Source organism: Pelodiscus sinensis, chromosome 4, assembly GCF_052426305.1.
Source record: "Pelodiscus sinensis isolate ZL-2025 chromosome 4, ASM5242630v1, whole genome shotgun sequence".
In the NCBI taxonomy this organism is placed as follows: Eukaryota; Metazoa; Chordata; order Testudines; family Trionychidae; genus Pelodiscus; species Pelodiscus sinensis.
The window spans coordinates 25944807-25963247 of NC_143055.1; the positions used below are offsets into that span (position 1 = coordinate 25944807).

The 18441-nt window shown below is 44.2% G+C and overlaps 1 protein-coding gene across 2 annotated transcripts in view; it reads right to left on the reverse strand.

Annotated features, from left to right (window-relative positions):
- NSG1 (neuronal vesicle trafficking associated 1) overlaps positions 1 to 17833 on the reverse strand; it is a 38761-nt gene extending 20928 nt beyond the window's left edge. The window contains exons 1-3 of one of the 2 annotated variants that reach the window (XM_006128194.5): positions 17224 to 17833; positions 16336 to 16495; positions 6742 to 6858 (exon numbers count right to left, since the gene is read on the reverse strand). In XM_006128194.5, the coding sequence (XP_006128256.1) occupies positions 6742 to 6858; positions 16336 to 16464 (246 nt within the window). In that variant the 5' untranslated portion in view covers positions 16465 to 16495; positions 17224 to 17833. The remainder of the gene's footprint in view (positions 1 to 6741; positions 6859 to 16335; positions 16496 to 17223) is intronic. The other variant, XM_006128193.5, reaches the window with a different exon arrangement.
- Positions 17834 to 18441: the final 608 nt, after the last annotated feature.

Below are 18441 nucleotides of genomic sequence, written 5' to 3' on the forward strand. Positions count from 1 at the left end.
CATTTTTAAAACCCCGCTGGTTCGAACCCCGTGCAGCACGAAATAGATAGTTCGAACTAGGCTTCCTAGTTCGAACTACTGTTACTCCTCATTTCACGAGGAGTAACGGTAGTTCGTACTAGGAAGCCTAGTTCGAACTACCTAGTTCATGCCCCGTGTAGCCGCGCTGCACGGGGTTCGAACCAGCGGGGTTTTAAAAATGGCAGCTCCCCACTTATGCAAATGAAGCCCAGGAAATTCAAATCCCGGGCTTCATTTGCAAGTGCGATATGCCTACATTACCCCACTAGTTCGAACTAGCGGGGTAGTGTAGACATACCCTGGGAGAGAAGGTCAATCCTGGAGGACTGGCAACTCTATTCGTTGACCTCAGTGTGCTCAGTGTTGCTGCAGACCAGGTCCTAAATGACTTTCCAATTGCACAGTTATGTGAAAATGGGCAATAGATACCAGGTCCCCCAGTTCCCAGGTCTTACCACTGCCCTGCACTTTATTATAGAATATATTACCTATCCAATTCATAATGGCTTTCAGATGTGAATTCTGATTCCTGCAATGCTTGCAATTTACAACCAGACTACATGTCCAAACTCCTAATTAGAAATCTGCTGGCTACATCCAACCTAACTAGGTCTCTTAACCTCTTGTCATTCTGCTGACATCCAAGATGCACGTTACTCCTTGTATATGCCAGGGGAATAATAAGGTCCCTAAATTACAATCTGAACTCCCCTCAGTTCCCACCCCATTCAGTCACTCTCGGAGGGTATGTCTACACTAGCCCCCTAGTTCGAACTAGGGTGGCTAATGTAGGCATTCGAACTTGCAAATGAAGCCCGGGATTTAAATATCCCGGACTTCATTTGCATGTTCCCGGGCTGGTGCCATTTTTAAATCCCCTTAGTTTGAACTGACTGCCCGCGGCTACATGCGGCAGTGAGAAATTAATCTGAACTAAGTTCTTAGCCTCTTTGGGAACTGGGGGGAGGGGGGTGTCTGGCTCCTGCCTCCCCGCTGCCTTTGTAGGAGGCAGCAAGGTGGGACCAGGTGGGTCCATGGAGCCAGCACACATGGAGAGCCAGCTTAAAACCTGGCTCCCCATGTGTATCAGCTCCCACCTACCCCCCCCCCCCCCACCACCACCACTTTGCTGCCTTTCTATCAGAGGCAGCAGCTTGCGGGTAGAGGGGAGAGGTGCATCTGGTGCTTGTGGGGAGCTGGCTTAAAAGATAGAGACAGGAAGTGGAGAGGGAATGTGTGTAGCTGACAGAATTAACCGATAAGCCTAGGCTTATCAGTTAATCGTGTAGTCTACATGTTGACATCCCTAAATCCTATTAATATCTCCTCTTCCAATAGCCAAATTTCCCTTGATCACATAATAATCTTCCTTTTGATATGCCAGAACAACACTCCAGACTCTCATCCAATCATCTGGCAAGAAATCCACTCCTCACCTAACTGATCCTTCTGATGCAAATTCCCATCCTTAAAGCGATTCTCACCTACTGCCCCCTTCAATCCATATTTAATCCCCCTGGCCAACCACCTCAAGAATAACCAATTGCCCTCTGCAATTTGAGGGGTGGTAGGATGGAGGCAAAGGAATGGAACAAGCTGCTCCAAATAGTCACTTCATTGCTTCCCTCCACAACAACTTTTCATCCTTTCCTTCACCTAGGGGAGGGTTCTTTTCTTCCTCCCACAGGAAGGTCCTAGCAACAGTTCACCCTCATCCTTTGTTTAAAGGGGGGAAGAAGGTAGAAATTCTGATACAGACACAGCTGCTCTTTTCCCCAAGGGGACTTTGCATCTCTTTTGCTCATGGCAGCCTGTTGGCGGAGTGCCTGAGGTATCGACACAGTGGGAGTGGAGTGTTCGTGTGCTAGTGAGCGTACATGCCTAAGTACTCTCCTGGGAAGCATTTGGGTTTCCACCATTGAACAGGAGTAATTGCTGCTTAAAACAATTGTTATAAGTACAAAATAGTTAGTGTAAAATATTTCTATTACATTGTTCTTTAAAATATATTACTAGAGAAAAAAACCTAAATGTTGCACCTCACTTGAGAGACTCCTTTTCAAGCTGATTTTAGAGAGAACTGGTGTGTAACTGCTCAAAACAAGAGAGATAACATATTAAACATATGACACATTTCGGAACAGATTTTAAGTGGAAGACTAGCCAAAGTAAATGTGGTAAGTTTATAAACCCTGCACTGGTGACAAACGGGTTAAAGAACTTATATGGACAAAGCTGGCCTGCCTCTCCAGCCCTGGTCAGTCATGTCAGGGATGAAATCAGGGTTCAGAAAGTAGGGAAGTTCCAGTGAACTGCTGGACACCTCTGGGAGAGAGCAGGCAGCAGCTCTACAGCTCCCAAGATGATTCCTGGAAGGCTTCAGGGAAACTTCCCTCAAGAAGGTCAAACTGATCCTCCAGGGAGGCAGCAGACTCTAGCATTCCATCTGCCCAGGACAGGTTCAGCAAGCCCCCAAGCAAGCTACCAAACAGTTGGTAATGCTATCCTCAACCCTATTGAAAGGGCAGGAGAAGCTGGAGCCAGGACTCCCATCCTCTTCTAAACACAGACTATTCAGTTCTGAGACTTCTGTTTATACAGACAGGGATTCCCTACAGTTTTTGCAGCATCCAAGCAGCAAGGGGGGGGGGGGGGGAGGTGCTTGTCAGTAGTCAGAGAATGTTGGCAGATGCCTACTATGTAATAATGGAGTCAAGAGTTGACTGTCAAATAAACTAAGGTTTCTTAGTACAGACAGATAAATATGGAGTTTGGAAATACTGGGGGAAAAACCCCTCATAGATTCTTGACAATTAAACAGAGAAAAAGGATAGACAAAAATTAAAAAGTCTGAATAGCAATCCAACAGGTATAACATTTTATCAATCCATTCCCCTACACCACAGCTGCAAAAAAAAAGTCTAAATTGTATTCACCTGTCTCCTTAACTATTGCAACCTCCCTCTCTTTGCTGATATTTATTTTGCTTCTTTTCAATCAACCTAAAATGCTACTGCAAAGTTATCCACTGCTCCAACACTGTCTGCCCCTCTTCAAATCCTTTCCTGATTTCCCATCCCCTTCTGAATTAAATTTAACCACCTTAGCTAAAAGTCAATTTGTTTCAATGCCATATCCAATTTAGCTCCCACCGTTTCAGTTCTTCTCTCCTTGCACTTTTTCTTGTCCCGCAAAACTTGGCTTACTGCTCCTTTTGAGTCCTCACATCCACACTATGTGTCAAGCAGCCCCTTTCTGCCTGGAGCCTTTTGTTAACCCATTATATCATGGGTTCCCAAACTTGTGGCGTGAAGAAATTCCGGGGGGGGGGGGGGAAGAGGCGAGGAGACCCAGCCTTCAGGAGGCATATAAATCCTATTCCTCTCCTCCTAAAAGCATTCATGTTAGTAAATGTGAAACTAACACAGCATATTCCAGGTTTCCCTGCTCAGCCACTTGCTTAGCCATGTTCCATTCCCCAGTCTACGTCTCCATATTAAGCAATTTAGACTGTAGTCCTTGTTTCTGATTTCTCTGTAATGCACATGCAGCGCCATACAAAAAGAATTTGTATTGACCTTTAGTTTCATCCACATGATTCACAACCTACACATATACTCTACTTACCAATGAATGCAGGCATGTCTGGGAGGAAATACAACAATGCTAAACAGATAGCATTCTGTTTAAATTCCAAGAGAATTTAAAGTAGGCAAAACATAATTACTCAAGACTAAGTCTGACTAGAACACTGCAGGCTAACAGTGCTGTAAAACACACCCTGCGCTCCTAACCAAATGGTCATAATGTCAATTTGATTTCTCAGCTGACAGGCTGCCCCTTCCACAGTACAGGGACCCCTGACATTATGTTAGAGTATAGGTTCAGGACTTACTTGGTAAACTGGAAGAGAACCACTCATAACTAGCCATTTAAATTCATATCCATACAGGAGTGGTTACTTGTGGAAAACCAGAATAGAGTTGACCTATACCAGTGGTAGGCAATAACAAGCCCCCAGGCTGTCTGCAGTTCGCTAGGGTTAGCCCCTGGTGGGCTGCCACCACTGTATTTATCTGCGACTCCACAGTTATGGGCACTTGCAACTCCCATTGGCCGCGGATCGCTGTTCCCCGACAATGGGAGCTGCAAGAAATGGTATCCCAGTCAGTGCTGCTTCCCACAGCTCCCATGGCAATCCACAGCCAACAGGAGCTGCAAGTGCCTGCATCTGTGGAAGCCACAGATAAATATAGCAGCGGTGGCCCACCAGGGACTAATCCTAGCAAACTGCCTCCATCTTATTGCCCACCCCATCCTATACAGACAGTGTTCATGTTCTGCCCATTTTGGACACCTGAACCAAATTCTAATTTCAGTTGCATTGAAGTCATAGATCAGAGTCTAGCTGTATACATCTAATTAAGCTTTAGGGAAAAATATACTTTAATTCTACTCCATAAACAATTTGACCTCTATCATACCTATGACAGTATAGATTGAATGCAGAGAATATATTTTATAACTTCATATTCACCCAACTGCTGCAACAAATGAGGTACATGAAATATGCACATACTGACTGCTTATAGTTTGCCATAATGTGGAACTTCTTAAGCAGCACAGCTTTAGATGATCTGCACTACTGAATCCCAAAAACACAATCTGTTTTTATTTAAGGACTAACATCTTGGAATACACATGTGAATTATTAGTAAATTTGTTTGTTTATATTTTTAGTACAGTATTATGTTTTTAGTCCGTAGAAAGCAGATGCATAGCTGATGTACAAGTCATTAAAACAACTTCTGAAGCTTTTTCATTCACACAAACCAAAGTCAATATCCCACCAGTTAAATAATGTGCTTTATAATTATAGCAAATATTTAACTTTCAAACAAACATCCTTTTGCTCTCTCAGAATCAACAGCAGCAGTTAACATGATGGTTCACAATTAATAAGGACCCAGGAGAAAACTCCATAACAATCTCTTCTTTTTATCTGCATATTTATGAAATGTCATCAATTATTCATGAACTGTTTACTACTGGGAGTGGAGAATACGACAATCGTCTCTGCTAAAGCAGTAGTCAGTCCTTTCTAAAATGTTACAAAGCAGCATAATTTAATCCTACCTCTGTTATAAGGAAATTGAGGAACATTTTTAGGGCTTTATTGTTCTGTATAAAACTACTATCTTCTATTAACTAAATTGCAATTTTCCTAACTGGTCAACCCGCATGTCCTCCCTTCAGAAACCTAGACATACAGCATAGTGTGATTCATCATGCAAACCCCTAGAGATAGAAAAATCTTACAGAAACCTCTCTCTGATGCAGCAGTTACCTAGCAGCACTACCTAGCAACCCTGTAGTTTGAAATTAATCCCAGAGTGGTAATTGTAAAGTCATATCTAAAAGACATTTTGTTTCAAGTATGCCATCCAAAAGTACATAAAAATGCTACATAAAATGCTTTTGCTTCTAACTGCACAGCCCTATAAATTAGAAATGACTACACTACAGTGTGAGACAAGCAATTTACTTGTTGCTTAGAGAGATCTTATTTGCTCAGCTCTCTTTCAGCACAGGCACAAAGACTCCAATTCTACTGTTGGTTATATGCATACAGATTGCTTTGATTTCAGTGAAAGCTATCTATATACCTTTTGGGGCCAAAATCTGCTCTCAGAACTTTCTGTATCACGGTTTTATTCTGCATGCTTAAGAGCATGTTGATGTGCCATAAAACTTCCATTAATACTAATGGGAGTTGCCCATATGCACTGGGAAGAGAATATGCTCCTTTATTTCAGCCCAACATTTTATCTCCAAACTATACCTTAAACCTTTCAGCCACTTTTTAGTCTGTGCACTAAACTGCCTTCACCTACTAAATATTTTAAGCTGTTTTCTGCCTGAACTTAATGTCTGTGCAAGGTGCCATAGCACAGGAAACAGAAATTTGACAGAATTTGCATTGTTGCTGTCATTTCATCACTGTGTCTTGATAATATGGCTCGAGGAACTCCATCCTCTATGGGGAGAGTGATTCAAGTCTTTTAATCTGTTAAATCCTTCACCTCTGTCACAATCCCAACAAAGGGAATTACTGTGATGTGGATATATTTTCACCAAGAAATGTACTTAAGCCACCCACTTTCAATGAAGAGGCATCAGAGGGTAACAGTTTTCATAAAACCACCATACTAAGGGATACATCTGAACTAGTAAGCTGGTGGCAGACAGCTCTGTTACTAATTTCCTGAGCCATCAAATCACACAATGCATTTATAGTCATCAACTATCACAAGGAATAATACTAGGGAAAAAGACTGCTCCTTTAAAAGAATGTTTTCAATATGATAAAAAATAAGCAAAAAAGAAAGGGAATGCCCATGTAATATTTATCCTCTAACACTAATGGGGGTATTAGTCACATAATGCGAGTTACAAGTCCATAAGATATTCACCACTTAATCATGCTGAACTCCCATTGACTGAAACTTCAGTGGGATTTTTGTCAAAGTAAGGAGTGGAAAACTTGAATGTAAGGACTACAGGAGATGGTACTAATTAATAATGTTAAGATATACCATAATTGCACTCAATTTTTTAAAATTTTCTGCCATATCTTTGTTATTTAAATCCAGTTTTCTTTTACTACAGTTGGTAATTAACAGTAACTGAATTATAAACATCATAGAAAGTCCTGCTTACCTTAAATCTTTCAGAAACTCCATCAGTGATGCTGATTGTGAATTCAGCTATTTTGGGAGTACGAAATTTTCCTTTCTTGCGATCAGGTTCATATTCTGTTTTTGTTTTGACCACAACCTTATCAAAAACATCAACAACAAAAGAAGTGATCACTAGTTAAATCAGTACATTCTAAGGCTTATTTCCCTCAAACAACTAGCTTTGTACTAGATATGGAAATCTTCCAGGTTATAACTTTACCTATGAAATAATCTGAATTTCCCAATGCAATAAAAAGGATACCACTGCCACATTCAGGAGTGCAATCTGAATCAGGGAGAAGTTATGACACCACCTGTCCTGGGTGCCTCACAATTAATGTTCCCTCTAATCTTTTCCATCCATGTGCATATTTTTTTCCGTCCATGTGTGAATTTTTTGTGTGTTCACACCAAGGCATGCACACCACCAATAGAAACACAAAACCTAACTGTGGGCACTCTGCTAATCAGTTAGGCAGCATTTGAATAACTCTTGAAAGGCTGCACAAGCGCACAGCTTATAACGTACTCCTGTTCTAACTTCCAACAGGGGCCACACACAACCAGCATGCAGATCACACCATGACTGACTGTGTCCTAGACACCTCTGGTTCAGCAGCTCTGAACCCTGGTAGCTACTTGTAAGGTGACCACAACACACTCCCAAGTTTTCCCAAAACTCTGTTCTTCAATGTGCAGTCTTCTCCTGGACAGTTCAGGGAAATAAAATATTGTTTGTTTATTCCTCTAAAAAAGAGACACACACAGAAATCACAGCTTATTAAGCTATCTAGCGTAAATATACACTTCCCTTTAAACCAGGGTTGAGAAAGCTTTTTTGGGTCAGGTGCCAACTTACTCACAGAAAAAGTTAGTCAGGGGCTGCACACAAGTGAGAAAAAAAACCCAAAACCTTCACTGACGTTGCCCCCAACTGAGAAGGAAAAAGACACTCCTCACATTCTCCTCTCACACCAGAGCTTAGTGGAGCCCAGGTTAGTAGATTTTGCTCCAGTACCATACTGGGGGGTGGAGGGTGTGTGGCATGGGGACTGGAGTTCCAGTGTGGACTCCCCATGCTGTGTGGAAAGCCAGGGGCCACATCAGACTCCTGGACCTTAGGTTCCCCACACCTGCTTTAAATGAAACACTGAGTAAAAATTAAAAACTTATTAAACAGAAAAAAGATTCAATGAGTTCAACTATAAAGTTACACAAATAAAACAAAACTAAGTACACTTCTAAAAGTATAAAATTAATACAGCAAGATACAGGCTTTATTCAAGATAGGTGCTGGAATAAATTTTATTGTGCAGATGATATTAGCCACTTCGAGCCGGGGGTGCTGCTGCACCCTCACCGCAGACCCACAGTTCCAGCATCTATGCTAACCAGTTGTTCTTCAAGGCATGGCTGACTTTTCCTCAGTTAGAACCTTCCACAAAAGAACAAAGTGCTGGCCTCCCTTGTCAATTTAGGCAAAAGATTGTTCCTAAGCAGGAAAGATCTATATTCAATTCCAATTCCTTCATATCTGTATTCAATTCCAATTCCTTCTCTCACCCCTACTTTTAGGATTTCTCCTTCTCAGATTGCAAATACTCTGGTCTCTTGTGTCCATCTAGTAGGGGATGTCATAAGTGGCGTCCATCTTTACTTTTATCTTCCAAAGCCCAAAGAACTTGTTTCAAGAGGTAGGATAACGTCATGCCATTCTTCCTGTCTTGTAAGCTTCCCATCCCTGTATGATTTCTATGTAAATTGGGCTTGTGTTGTTTCTAATTCTACCATGCTTAATTCACGTATGCATAGGCAGATAGCTGTGCCATTCCCTCCTATGTGGGCATGCATTCATAAATTTATGATGCAATCATACTGCATTAAATTAGTAGATTCAACCGGTTATCACTTGAGGTACAGCTCCCTTGTCTTTACAGGCCAGTAAGCATTTGAAATGGATTCTTCTGAAAAGTAAAACCCAAACCAAGCTTTTTTCTCCTGCACAGCTGTCCCTACCAGTGCTGGTGCCCTATGCAGCCCAGCATCGACACTACCAATCATAGAATCATAGAATAATAGGACTGGAAGGGACCTCAAGAGGTCATCGAGTCCAGCCCCCCGCCCTCAAGGCAGGACCAAGCTCCACCTACACCATCCCTGACAGATGTCTATCTAACCTGTTCTTAAATACCTCCAGAGAGGGATATTCCACCACCTCCCTTGGCAATTTATTCCAAGATTTGACCACCCTGACAGTTAGGAATTTTTTCCTAATGTCCAATCTAAACCTCCCCTGCTGCACTTTAAGCCCATTACTCCTTGTCCTGTCCTCAGAAACCAAGAGGAACAAATTTTCTCCTTCCTCCTTGTGACACCCTTTTCGATATTTGAAAACCGCTATCATGTCCCCCCTTAATCTTCTTTTTTCCAAACTAAACAAGCCCAGTTCATGAAGCCTGGCTTCATAGGTCATGTTCTCTAAACCTTTAATCATACTTGTCGCTCTTCTCTGTACCCTTTCCAATTTCTCCACATCTTTCTTGAAATGTGGCGCCCAGAACTGGACACAGTACTCCAGCTGAGGCCTAACTAGTGCAGAGTAGAGCGGCAGAATGACTTCACGAGTTTTGCTTACAACACACCTGTTGATACAACCTAGAATCATATTTGCTTTTTTTGCAACAGCATCACACTGTTGACTCATATTCAACTTGTGGTCCACTATGACCCCTAGATCCCTTTCTGCCATGCTCCTTCCTAGACAGTCACTTCCCATCTTGTATGTATGGAACTGATTGTTCCTTCCTAAGTGGAGCACTTTGCATTTCTCTTTATTAAACCTCATCCTGTTTACCTCTGACCATTTCTCTAACTTGCTAAGGTCATTTTGAATTATGTCCCTATCCTCCAAAGAAGTCGCAACCCCACCCAGTTTGGTATCATCTGCAAACTTAATAAGCGTACTCTCTATCCCAATATCTACATCATTGATGAAGATATTGAACAGTACGGGTCCCAAAACAGACCCTTGAGGAACTCCACTTGTTATCCCTTTCCAGCAGGATTTAGAACCGTTAACAACAACTCTCTGACTACGGTTATCCAGCCAATTATGCACCCACCTTATCGTGGCCCTATCTAAGTTATATTTGCCTAGTTTATCAATAAGAATATCATGCGAGACCGTATCAAATGCCTTACTAAAGTCTAGGTATATGACATCCACCGCTTCTCCCTTATCCACAAGGCTCGTTATCTTATCAAAGAAAGCTATCAGATTAGTTTGGCATGACTTGTTCTTCACAAACCCATGCTGGCTATTCCCTATCACTTTATTACCTTCCAAGTGTTTGCATAGGATTTCCTTAATCCCCATGGGGAGAGCAGTTACTCCTGGGGGAGGGCTGCAAGAAGATAGAATCTGTGGGGATAAGGGGTTACCAACTCTACCAGACCAGAAGTCAAGCCCTGAAGCAGAGCAGGGAGGGAGGCTCACCTGCAGGTTCACCAGCAGCTTGAGGGAGGGGGAGCAGGCAGATAGGGAGTGGGGCCGCTGAAGCTGGCACTGCCTATAATCCTGTGTCCTGTCCTTAGACATATGTTGCAAGTGGGAGGTACCAGCAACGGCAGGTGGTGAAAGCATGGGCCAGAGGAGCAGCGGCAGCCATGCAAATGCCTGCTGGAGAAAAGTGGTGCTTTGAAGGGGAAAGTGCCATTTTTCTGCAGCCACTGACTGCGTGGCTGCCCTGTGCTCTGTCTAAGTCCTTCAGCCCATGCTCACGCTGTTCACTACCACCTGGTGAGCAGAAGCTAGATGCTCAGCCTGTGGGGTATGAGGATGGAGGCTACCAGAGTCCCGACACTGAGTCGCTGAGCCCGCAGGATGGGGAAGCAGGAGCGTGGCCAGGGGATGGGGCCACCAAAGCCAGCAGCATAAGGCACCACTAAATTTGGGGCACCAGTTGCCCAAAATTTAGTGGTGTCCTATGCAGCTGCATATGCCTCAGGATGGCCCTATTCTCCTGCAAGAATATTAATGAGTGAGTTATTCATTTTCAAATGTTAGGCATATTTTGTATAAAGATAATGACAATCGTGTGTACGGTATAAATACTTTGGGTCCCAACCATCAAGTAATTTTTTCAAGTTCATTTTATTTTTTTTCACTGGAAAACATACCACTGATGCTAACTAAATAAGTATATTTCCTATTACATATAACTGCCTCATGGAGGACATGAAAATTAAAATATTCTTATCAATTTTACCCTTTTTCAACTAGCAAATGCTGATGAATTTCCCTTCCATGTGTTTGAGGAATTTGAAGGGAGCATATAATAGAAAAACTATTCCACAAATGATCCATTTTGTTAGTGCTGCATTGCCTGTTGCAGCAACACTCTAACCCTCAGTAGGCCTTCTGGGGTGGAGTCAGCCTGGCAGTTTGGGAAAGCAATGCCTTCTCCCACCTATGATACTCATGGCGGAGATTCACATCTATCTCCCTTCTGATTATTTCCAGGTTGCACAGTTCCCTGTCTTCACTGTGTTATTCCCAGCACAGAGAGGTTGCCCAAGGACCCCTATTTACTTTTGTAATCACCACCAGGCAGATTTGAACTTGAGACCTCTGGAGCAGAGTATAGGAGCCTCTACCCTCTGAGCGAAAAGCCAGCTGGCTCCCAGCCCATCCTGTAGGTTTCTTGGTCTTAACTGTTGCTGTGATCTAAATGCCACTGCATTGGCCAATGAACCGCACTAGGGCTACGTCTACACTGGCCCCTTTTCCGAAAGGGGCATGCTAATTTCACAGGTCGTAATAGGGAAATCCGCGGGGGATTTAAATATCCCCCGCGGCATTTAAATAAAAATGTCCGCCGTTTTTTTCCGGCTTTTAGAAAAGCCGGAAAAGAGTATCTACACTGGCCCCGATCCTCCGGAAAAAAGCCCTTTTCCGGAGGATCTCTTATTCCTACTTCAAAGCCCTTTTTTCCGGAGAATCGGGGCCAGTGTAGACGCTCTTTTCCGGCTTTTCTAAAAGCCGGAAAAAAGCGGTGGACATTTTTATTTAAATGCCGCGGGGGATATTTAAATCCCCCGCGGATTTCCCTATTACGACCTATGAAATTTGCATGCCCCTTTCAGAAAAGGGGCCAGTGTAGACGAGCCCTAGGTGTGTGAGTTACGCTTTCTCTTCCGAGACTGTTACCAGATGTAATTGGTACCATTATAAGGTACCACATAACACTTCCCATGCAAGCCTATTTTCTTCACTACAGAGGGGGGAAAAAAAACAATGAAAGTACTTATATGTATATTAATAAGCTTACTAGAGATCTCCCTAACAGGGAGACTGTCAGGAGCAGTCCTTCAACACCTCACCCAAGAGGATTCCTTCTGGTTACAAGCTCATCACAGCTTCACTTCAGAACAAGCACCTGGTCTTATGGGGCCTCATTAGGCCCAGTCCTTCCAATACTTCCCAAAGGATTGGGGCCCTCTGTGGACCAGGGTCCTGCCCATTAGGAAAAAGGTCACAAGCCAGCTTAAAGCCATATGTTTATCCCAAAACTCTTCCTTTGTCTGTTGGTCTCTGGAGAATCCAGTTTGAACTCATATTTGTGCGTCTTTCTGGGGAGGTGGGTTTCAGAGGGTTGATAAAGGAAGTATGTTGGCCTCCCCATCCTTACTAGAAAAGATACACACTAAGGGTATGTCTACACTACCCCGCTAGTTCGAACTAGTGGAGTAATGTAGGCATACCGCACTTGCAAATGAAGCCCGGGATTTGAATTTCCCGGGCTTCATTTGCATAAGCGGGGAGCCGCCATTTTTAAAACCCCGCTGGTTCGAACCCCGTGCAGCGCGGCTACACGGGGCACGAACTAGGTAGTTCGAACTAGGCTTCCTAGTTCGAACTACCGTTACTCCTCGTGAAATGAGGAGTAACGGTAGTTCGAACTAGGAAGTCTAGTTCGAACTACCTAGTTCGTGCCCCGTGTAGCCGCGCTGCACGGGGTTCGAACCAGCGGGGTTTTAAAAATGGCGGCTCCCCGCTTATGCAAATGAAGCCCGGGAAATTCAAATCCCGGGCTTCATTTGCAAGTGCAGTATGCCTACATTACCCTCTTAGTTTGAACTAGGAGGGTAGTGTAGACATACCCTAACACATACACAACTGCATTTTTAATACAATGTACCCCAAAGGTATTAAACCCTAAATCAATAATATTTAACTTAATTCAATAAAGTTTATCTAATTCTATAAGGTTTGCTCAGGATAGTGTCAGAGTGTCACAATGGTCATCTCAATCAGCTTCAGGAGAATTCAACTAGTGAGGTTTCAAGCCAGAGATTGACTGGATCAGATAGTCAATTAAGAGGTCAGTTTAAAAATTCTGTCAATAATAACATAGTAGCAATAGCAGTATTCTTTCACAGAAGCATTCTGGAATTGAAAGAAGTAAAATGCCCTCTGTAGGTCAATCCATCCATCCATCCACCTATCTACCTACCTTGTTCTGTATGTATGCTGTGATATTGTTCAAGTACTAGGCTAGCTTTTTAAAAAATATATTTACCCATGGTAATTAGCTTCACACAAGCCTCCTCCATAAAGAGATTTCTCCTGAAGTCCCATAAGTCTTAATTTGGTTTAACCCCCAATACTGTCTTTAGATAAAATGGGAACTATATACCTCTGAAAGCAGAACTGTGACACTTAACCAAGAGCCTGAACTGAAACCTTTGGGTTTGCCTACTTTTACAGCCAGTTCCTTCTCTTAAGCAGTGTCTTGAATGTGTGATGGTTTGGGTCTAATGCCACAACACAAAATGATTGCCTTTAGAAAATGTGCTGAGTTATTGGAAACTATTTTCCATACATCTTATCTTCATTTTGATTATAATTATGTTCAATGGCTTTTTTTTTATTTTTCCCATTTTAATGCGCTGTCCCTCCCCCCTTTCATTATGTTGCTTAGTCTCGGGCAATCAAAATCATATCCAAATGACAATGAACATAGTTTTATCTGTCTGGTTATATAATGTTTTCTTTTGTTTAATATAACCAAAAATATACTTAAATCAATTCAGTCTTTAATTTAGGAACTGTCAAAACCATCACATTCTAAGAGTTAAAATCACTATTCTTCACAAAGTTTTTTATGCTTCACTCCCACACTAGAGCTTTGTACTGCATAATAAACATGGATAGGTGAAGTATGTACTTATCCATATTACACATGGCTATACTTATACTTCAGAATTTGATCTCTATCAATCCTTACTACTACTGGCACCTTTACTATGAGAGCTATTAAAGATAGAACATTTAAGACTGTATCAGTGACCTACAAGATAAGCTTAAAAAACAACAAATGGTCTGGTAGCACTTTATAGACTAACAAAACATGTAGATGGTATCATGAGCTTTCGTGGGCTTAGCCCACTTCTCCAGATGACCGGAGTATTGAGTTTAGGATGTGCAGACCCAAAATAAATAGGGGAGAAGAGAGAGAGGGGGGAAAGGAAAAAAAGGAGGGGGGAAGGGAAACAAGGAGAAGGGGGTATGAAAATATGAAAGGGAAAAACAGGAAGGCAGAACTGGCCATCAGTAAGCACCTGAAGATTGTATAGTTAAAATGAAGCAGATAAGGATAAAAGGTAATAGGTAGGAAGGGTACTAACACAAGAATCTACACAAAGATGTTTGCACCTTCATTGAATGTTCGGTTAATAATGTCCCAACCATCCCTCATCACGACTGAGACTAAGAAGCATTTTACATGGCTAGGACCAGCTGAGCACAAAAAGGACCTATATAGACCTATAAAATACTCTTATATTCATGTGTAAATAATTGCACAAATGAAGGGAAACACACATAGTTGAGCAGTGGGGAAAAAAAGAAATGCTAAGCAAATGTCTGAGTCTTCTGTTCGACTTTGGGTCCATGTAATTTGCCCTTGGTTCTGCTCACATAACTCCTGTTGTCTGCAGGGGGAGTTCTGCCCAGTACCACTTGACCACATACCAATAAAAGAACAACTTCCAGTAGAAAAACTCAGCACAGTTTTTACTGGCTTAGCCACGGAGACTCCATTTTGGTGAAGCTGCTGCCTGTGGACCACAGGGATTCTTGCTTCAAGGCTCTGCTTAGCAGCTAAGTAATATAACACACATACTCAATAAGTTCAGCCTCTGAATGTACGACCCTGCTAATTGGTTGCCTGGTCACCAGACAGCAAACACAATCAGCCACAGCAACAGTTTTAAAACCTAAGTGTCCAATTCTGCCATCAGTACAGGAATTACACACATGTAACTCAGAGCAGATATGGATTCTAAGGCTATGGGCTAATCCTATGTAAAGTGTCAGCCAACTGGTGATCACATCCTAGACAGAAGTGTCAATGGTATAAATAGACCATACATAAACATTTTTAGACAGTTTTACAGCTATTCTTTTTTTCCTAGTGTAAGAACATATGAAATATTCAAGACATGCAACCTATATCTACCATATATCTAAGAAAAGAATCAAGCCTTCAAAGATTACAAAGCATAAACTCACCGTGAAATTTGTTACCAAATATATTTAATCATCATTTGCCAGTCTGAATTTGTGGCTCCAGAAAGTATCAACAATGGAAACCATTAAGTTTTTAAGTTATACAAATGGAAGAATATTTGAAAAAAATCTTCGTGAACCAGTCTCATTATGTCACATAAGTGATAAGTGTTATCAGATTATTTGTGCAGGGTCAGAAAAGTGTTTTGAGATGTATTTGTCCTTCCTCCTCAGGCTGCACAAATCAGGCTTTGCATAAGCGACTCGTAAACAGCTGTCAGGGAGGCAGAATACAAGCCTCTCCTCCAAGTGGACAAGAAGATATGGGGCAGCAATACAAACTTTCTTTGATCCACATTCCAGTCTGTGGACTGGACCAGCAGATACTAGCCCCAACCCCAATCATTCACACAAGTTCTCTCCGTATTCAAGAATTGTTGAGGGCAGGATAGATTAATTATTAATCTAGTAACTATCCCATCCACAACTTCCCCTGTTGGTTTATCTGGCGCCTGCATGGAGCCCCTTCTGAGATCCACCTGAGGTACATAAGATCCCCTGTGTGGCTATTTTGCCTGAACCCGCCCTTTGGAGTCCTAAAGCAATGCTTCCACACTGTAGGATGTCTTACAGCCAACAGACTTGTATTTCACAATGAATTTTCACAGCTGCCTTAAAGATTCTAAAGATGGGGCTACAATATAAAGAGTGACAAGTGATCACAAACAAGCTTGCAAATACCTCATTGTGTCCCACAGTACCAAATAAAGCGAAATTTACTTATACCTGATTTTTTTTTTTTTACAATAAGTGTTTTCATGATGACATTTAAATGAAAAAAAAATACTTTAATTGACATGTTCGTGATTACCATTAGTTTAATTTTTTTTTCTGTGAAGAAATAGCCACTCCTTAAAATGCCCTACTATAGAAATTATTCTCCTGTTCTTTGTGAGCAATTTGGGTGTGATTCTCTGTAGTGCAAACTGGAGCCTACTGTACCTTATCAGGAGGTGGGAACTGTAGCTGATTGACGTCCAGGGGTGTGATCAAGGGGATAGTGTCAAATCCATCCTCCAAGAGGGGCTGCTTTGTGCTCTTCTCACTGAAATTATTCCCTAGTTTCACCATCCTTCCTGGATTAAAAAGAAAAAAGGATTTCCTACAAGCACACACACAAAAAAAAGAAAACCATAACGTAGTGCTACTCAAACACATATTATGGCAAAAATATACCCCCCAAAACAAACACACAAATCCTAAAATACATTTTTTCAGGCATCATTTCTTCCGTTGATCTCAAGTGACCTAATTCCACTTTTTAACATCCCTCTCACTTTCGAATGGTCATTAAGAAGGCATCAGCTGTAACTGCATGACAGTTTTGGGGATGGAGGTGTTGTTTTCTTAGCGTGACTAACTACAACGGTGTATTCCTTCATAGCCGAAGGGTGAACTGCATCCTCTCCAGAGCGCTTTCTAGAAGCCCTGGATAACATCCAGCAGAAACGCAACATCTTTCCATATAATGGTATCCATCCATCCCCGCAGTCCTCTCCATCCACAAAGGGGATCACTGCACCTCTCCACCTATCTACATCCATAGAGCTTCTCTTCTTCCTCTCCCCCTGCCGCCGCCGCCACCGCCCCACGTCCATCAATCCATTTCCACAGTCTCCATTGCTGCATCCTTGTGTCCAGCGACACCGCCCCCCTCTGCGCACCGTCCCTGCTCCTCTTGCTCTGAGCGCGCCCGGCTCCAGAGGACGTGGGTGAGAGCGGGGCGCAATGAGAAGCCCTCCACGTCCTTCCCCACCCTGAGCTGCTAGGCATGAAGCTCCCACCCCAGCAATAATCGCTGGCGACGGAAAAGCCGCGGCTCGGACCTACCTCAGCTGCTCCTCTGCCGTTCCCTCTGTGCGGGGCTGGTGGGTGGGTGCAAGGTGGGGGAGGCTCCGAGCCCTCTGTTTCAGCGCTGGGAAATGGCGGCGCGGCTCGGACGCCTCTTCGGAGCGGCTCGGGCGGGAGGCTGGGTGCAGGGGAGCGACGCGATCGATCGGCGCTGGGCTGCCTTGGGGTTAATGGGCTCGTGCGCGTAGCTCGCAGCAGCAGCAGCGCCTCCGCCGTGACGCATCCGCCGCGTGTCTTAGGGCAGATCCGAGCAGCAGCAGCACAAAGGGGCCCCGGGGGGCGGGGGAGGCGCACGCTTGGCTCTCCCTGCGCCGGCTGCAGCAGGTGGGGGGGGGCGAGGCTCCCCCTGCAGAGCGCTACAAGGGGGAGGGGGGCGCAGTGCTACTTGTAAGGCCCGTGGGTAGCTCCCGCTAGGGGAGCGCGGCGCCTTGTTGTTCTAGCAGCCAGGAGGGGAGCGCTGGGCGCTACAATCGGGCTGGGCTGTGAGAGGACAATGACCTCGCTAAGCCCGTGAGGCAGCGGTACAAGCGGGCCGGGGAGCGCGCGGGGGGAAGTGCAAGGTACAAGTGACTAGCGCGGGGGGCGCTGCATGACTCGAGAGCTGGGAAGGGGGTGGGCGTTGCGCGCTACAAGCGGGCTGGGGGCCCGGGGTGGGGCGGGGCGCAGCGCGGTACAGGCGGGCCGAGGGCACTGCGCGGCTCCGAGGCGCGGCGCTTCAGGTCCTTCCCTACCGGTGGCAGGAGATGCGGTGCAAAGGGCCTGGGTGGGGCCGGAGGCTTTGTTCCTGGGGCGCGAGCTGCTCCTGTCCCCGGGGCAGCGGCGCGCGACGCTCCCCGTAACTAGCCTGCTCCTCCTAGGGGCCGGGGGCATGCTGGGGACTGGGAGCCGCGTTATGGCCGGGGAGATAGGGAGGGTCGCGTTGCCCCTGACTCAGCTGTAGACGCCTGTCTGACCCGGCCTCGTACCTGTGAGCCCCGGGCTCCATGCACCCCCCCCCCCCCCCCGCAGCTTGGTGGGTGCTGGTGAAAGAGGGATAAAAAACGCTGCAATCCCTAATTGAGGGAAATCTTCACTAAATAACCCGCCGAGTGCGCCCTGCCTGTTGGTGCAGCCAATTTATCATTTTAATTGCATTGTTTTCCTGAGCCCTGGTAATTGAGGCCACGATCCGTTATTCAGCTTTTCTGGCGTTTGCTT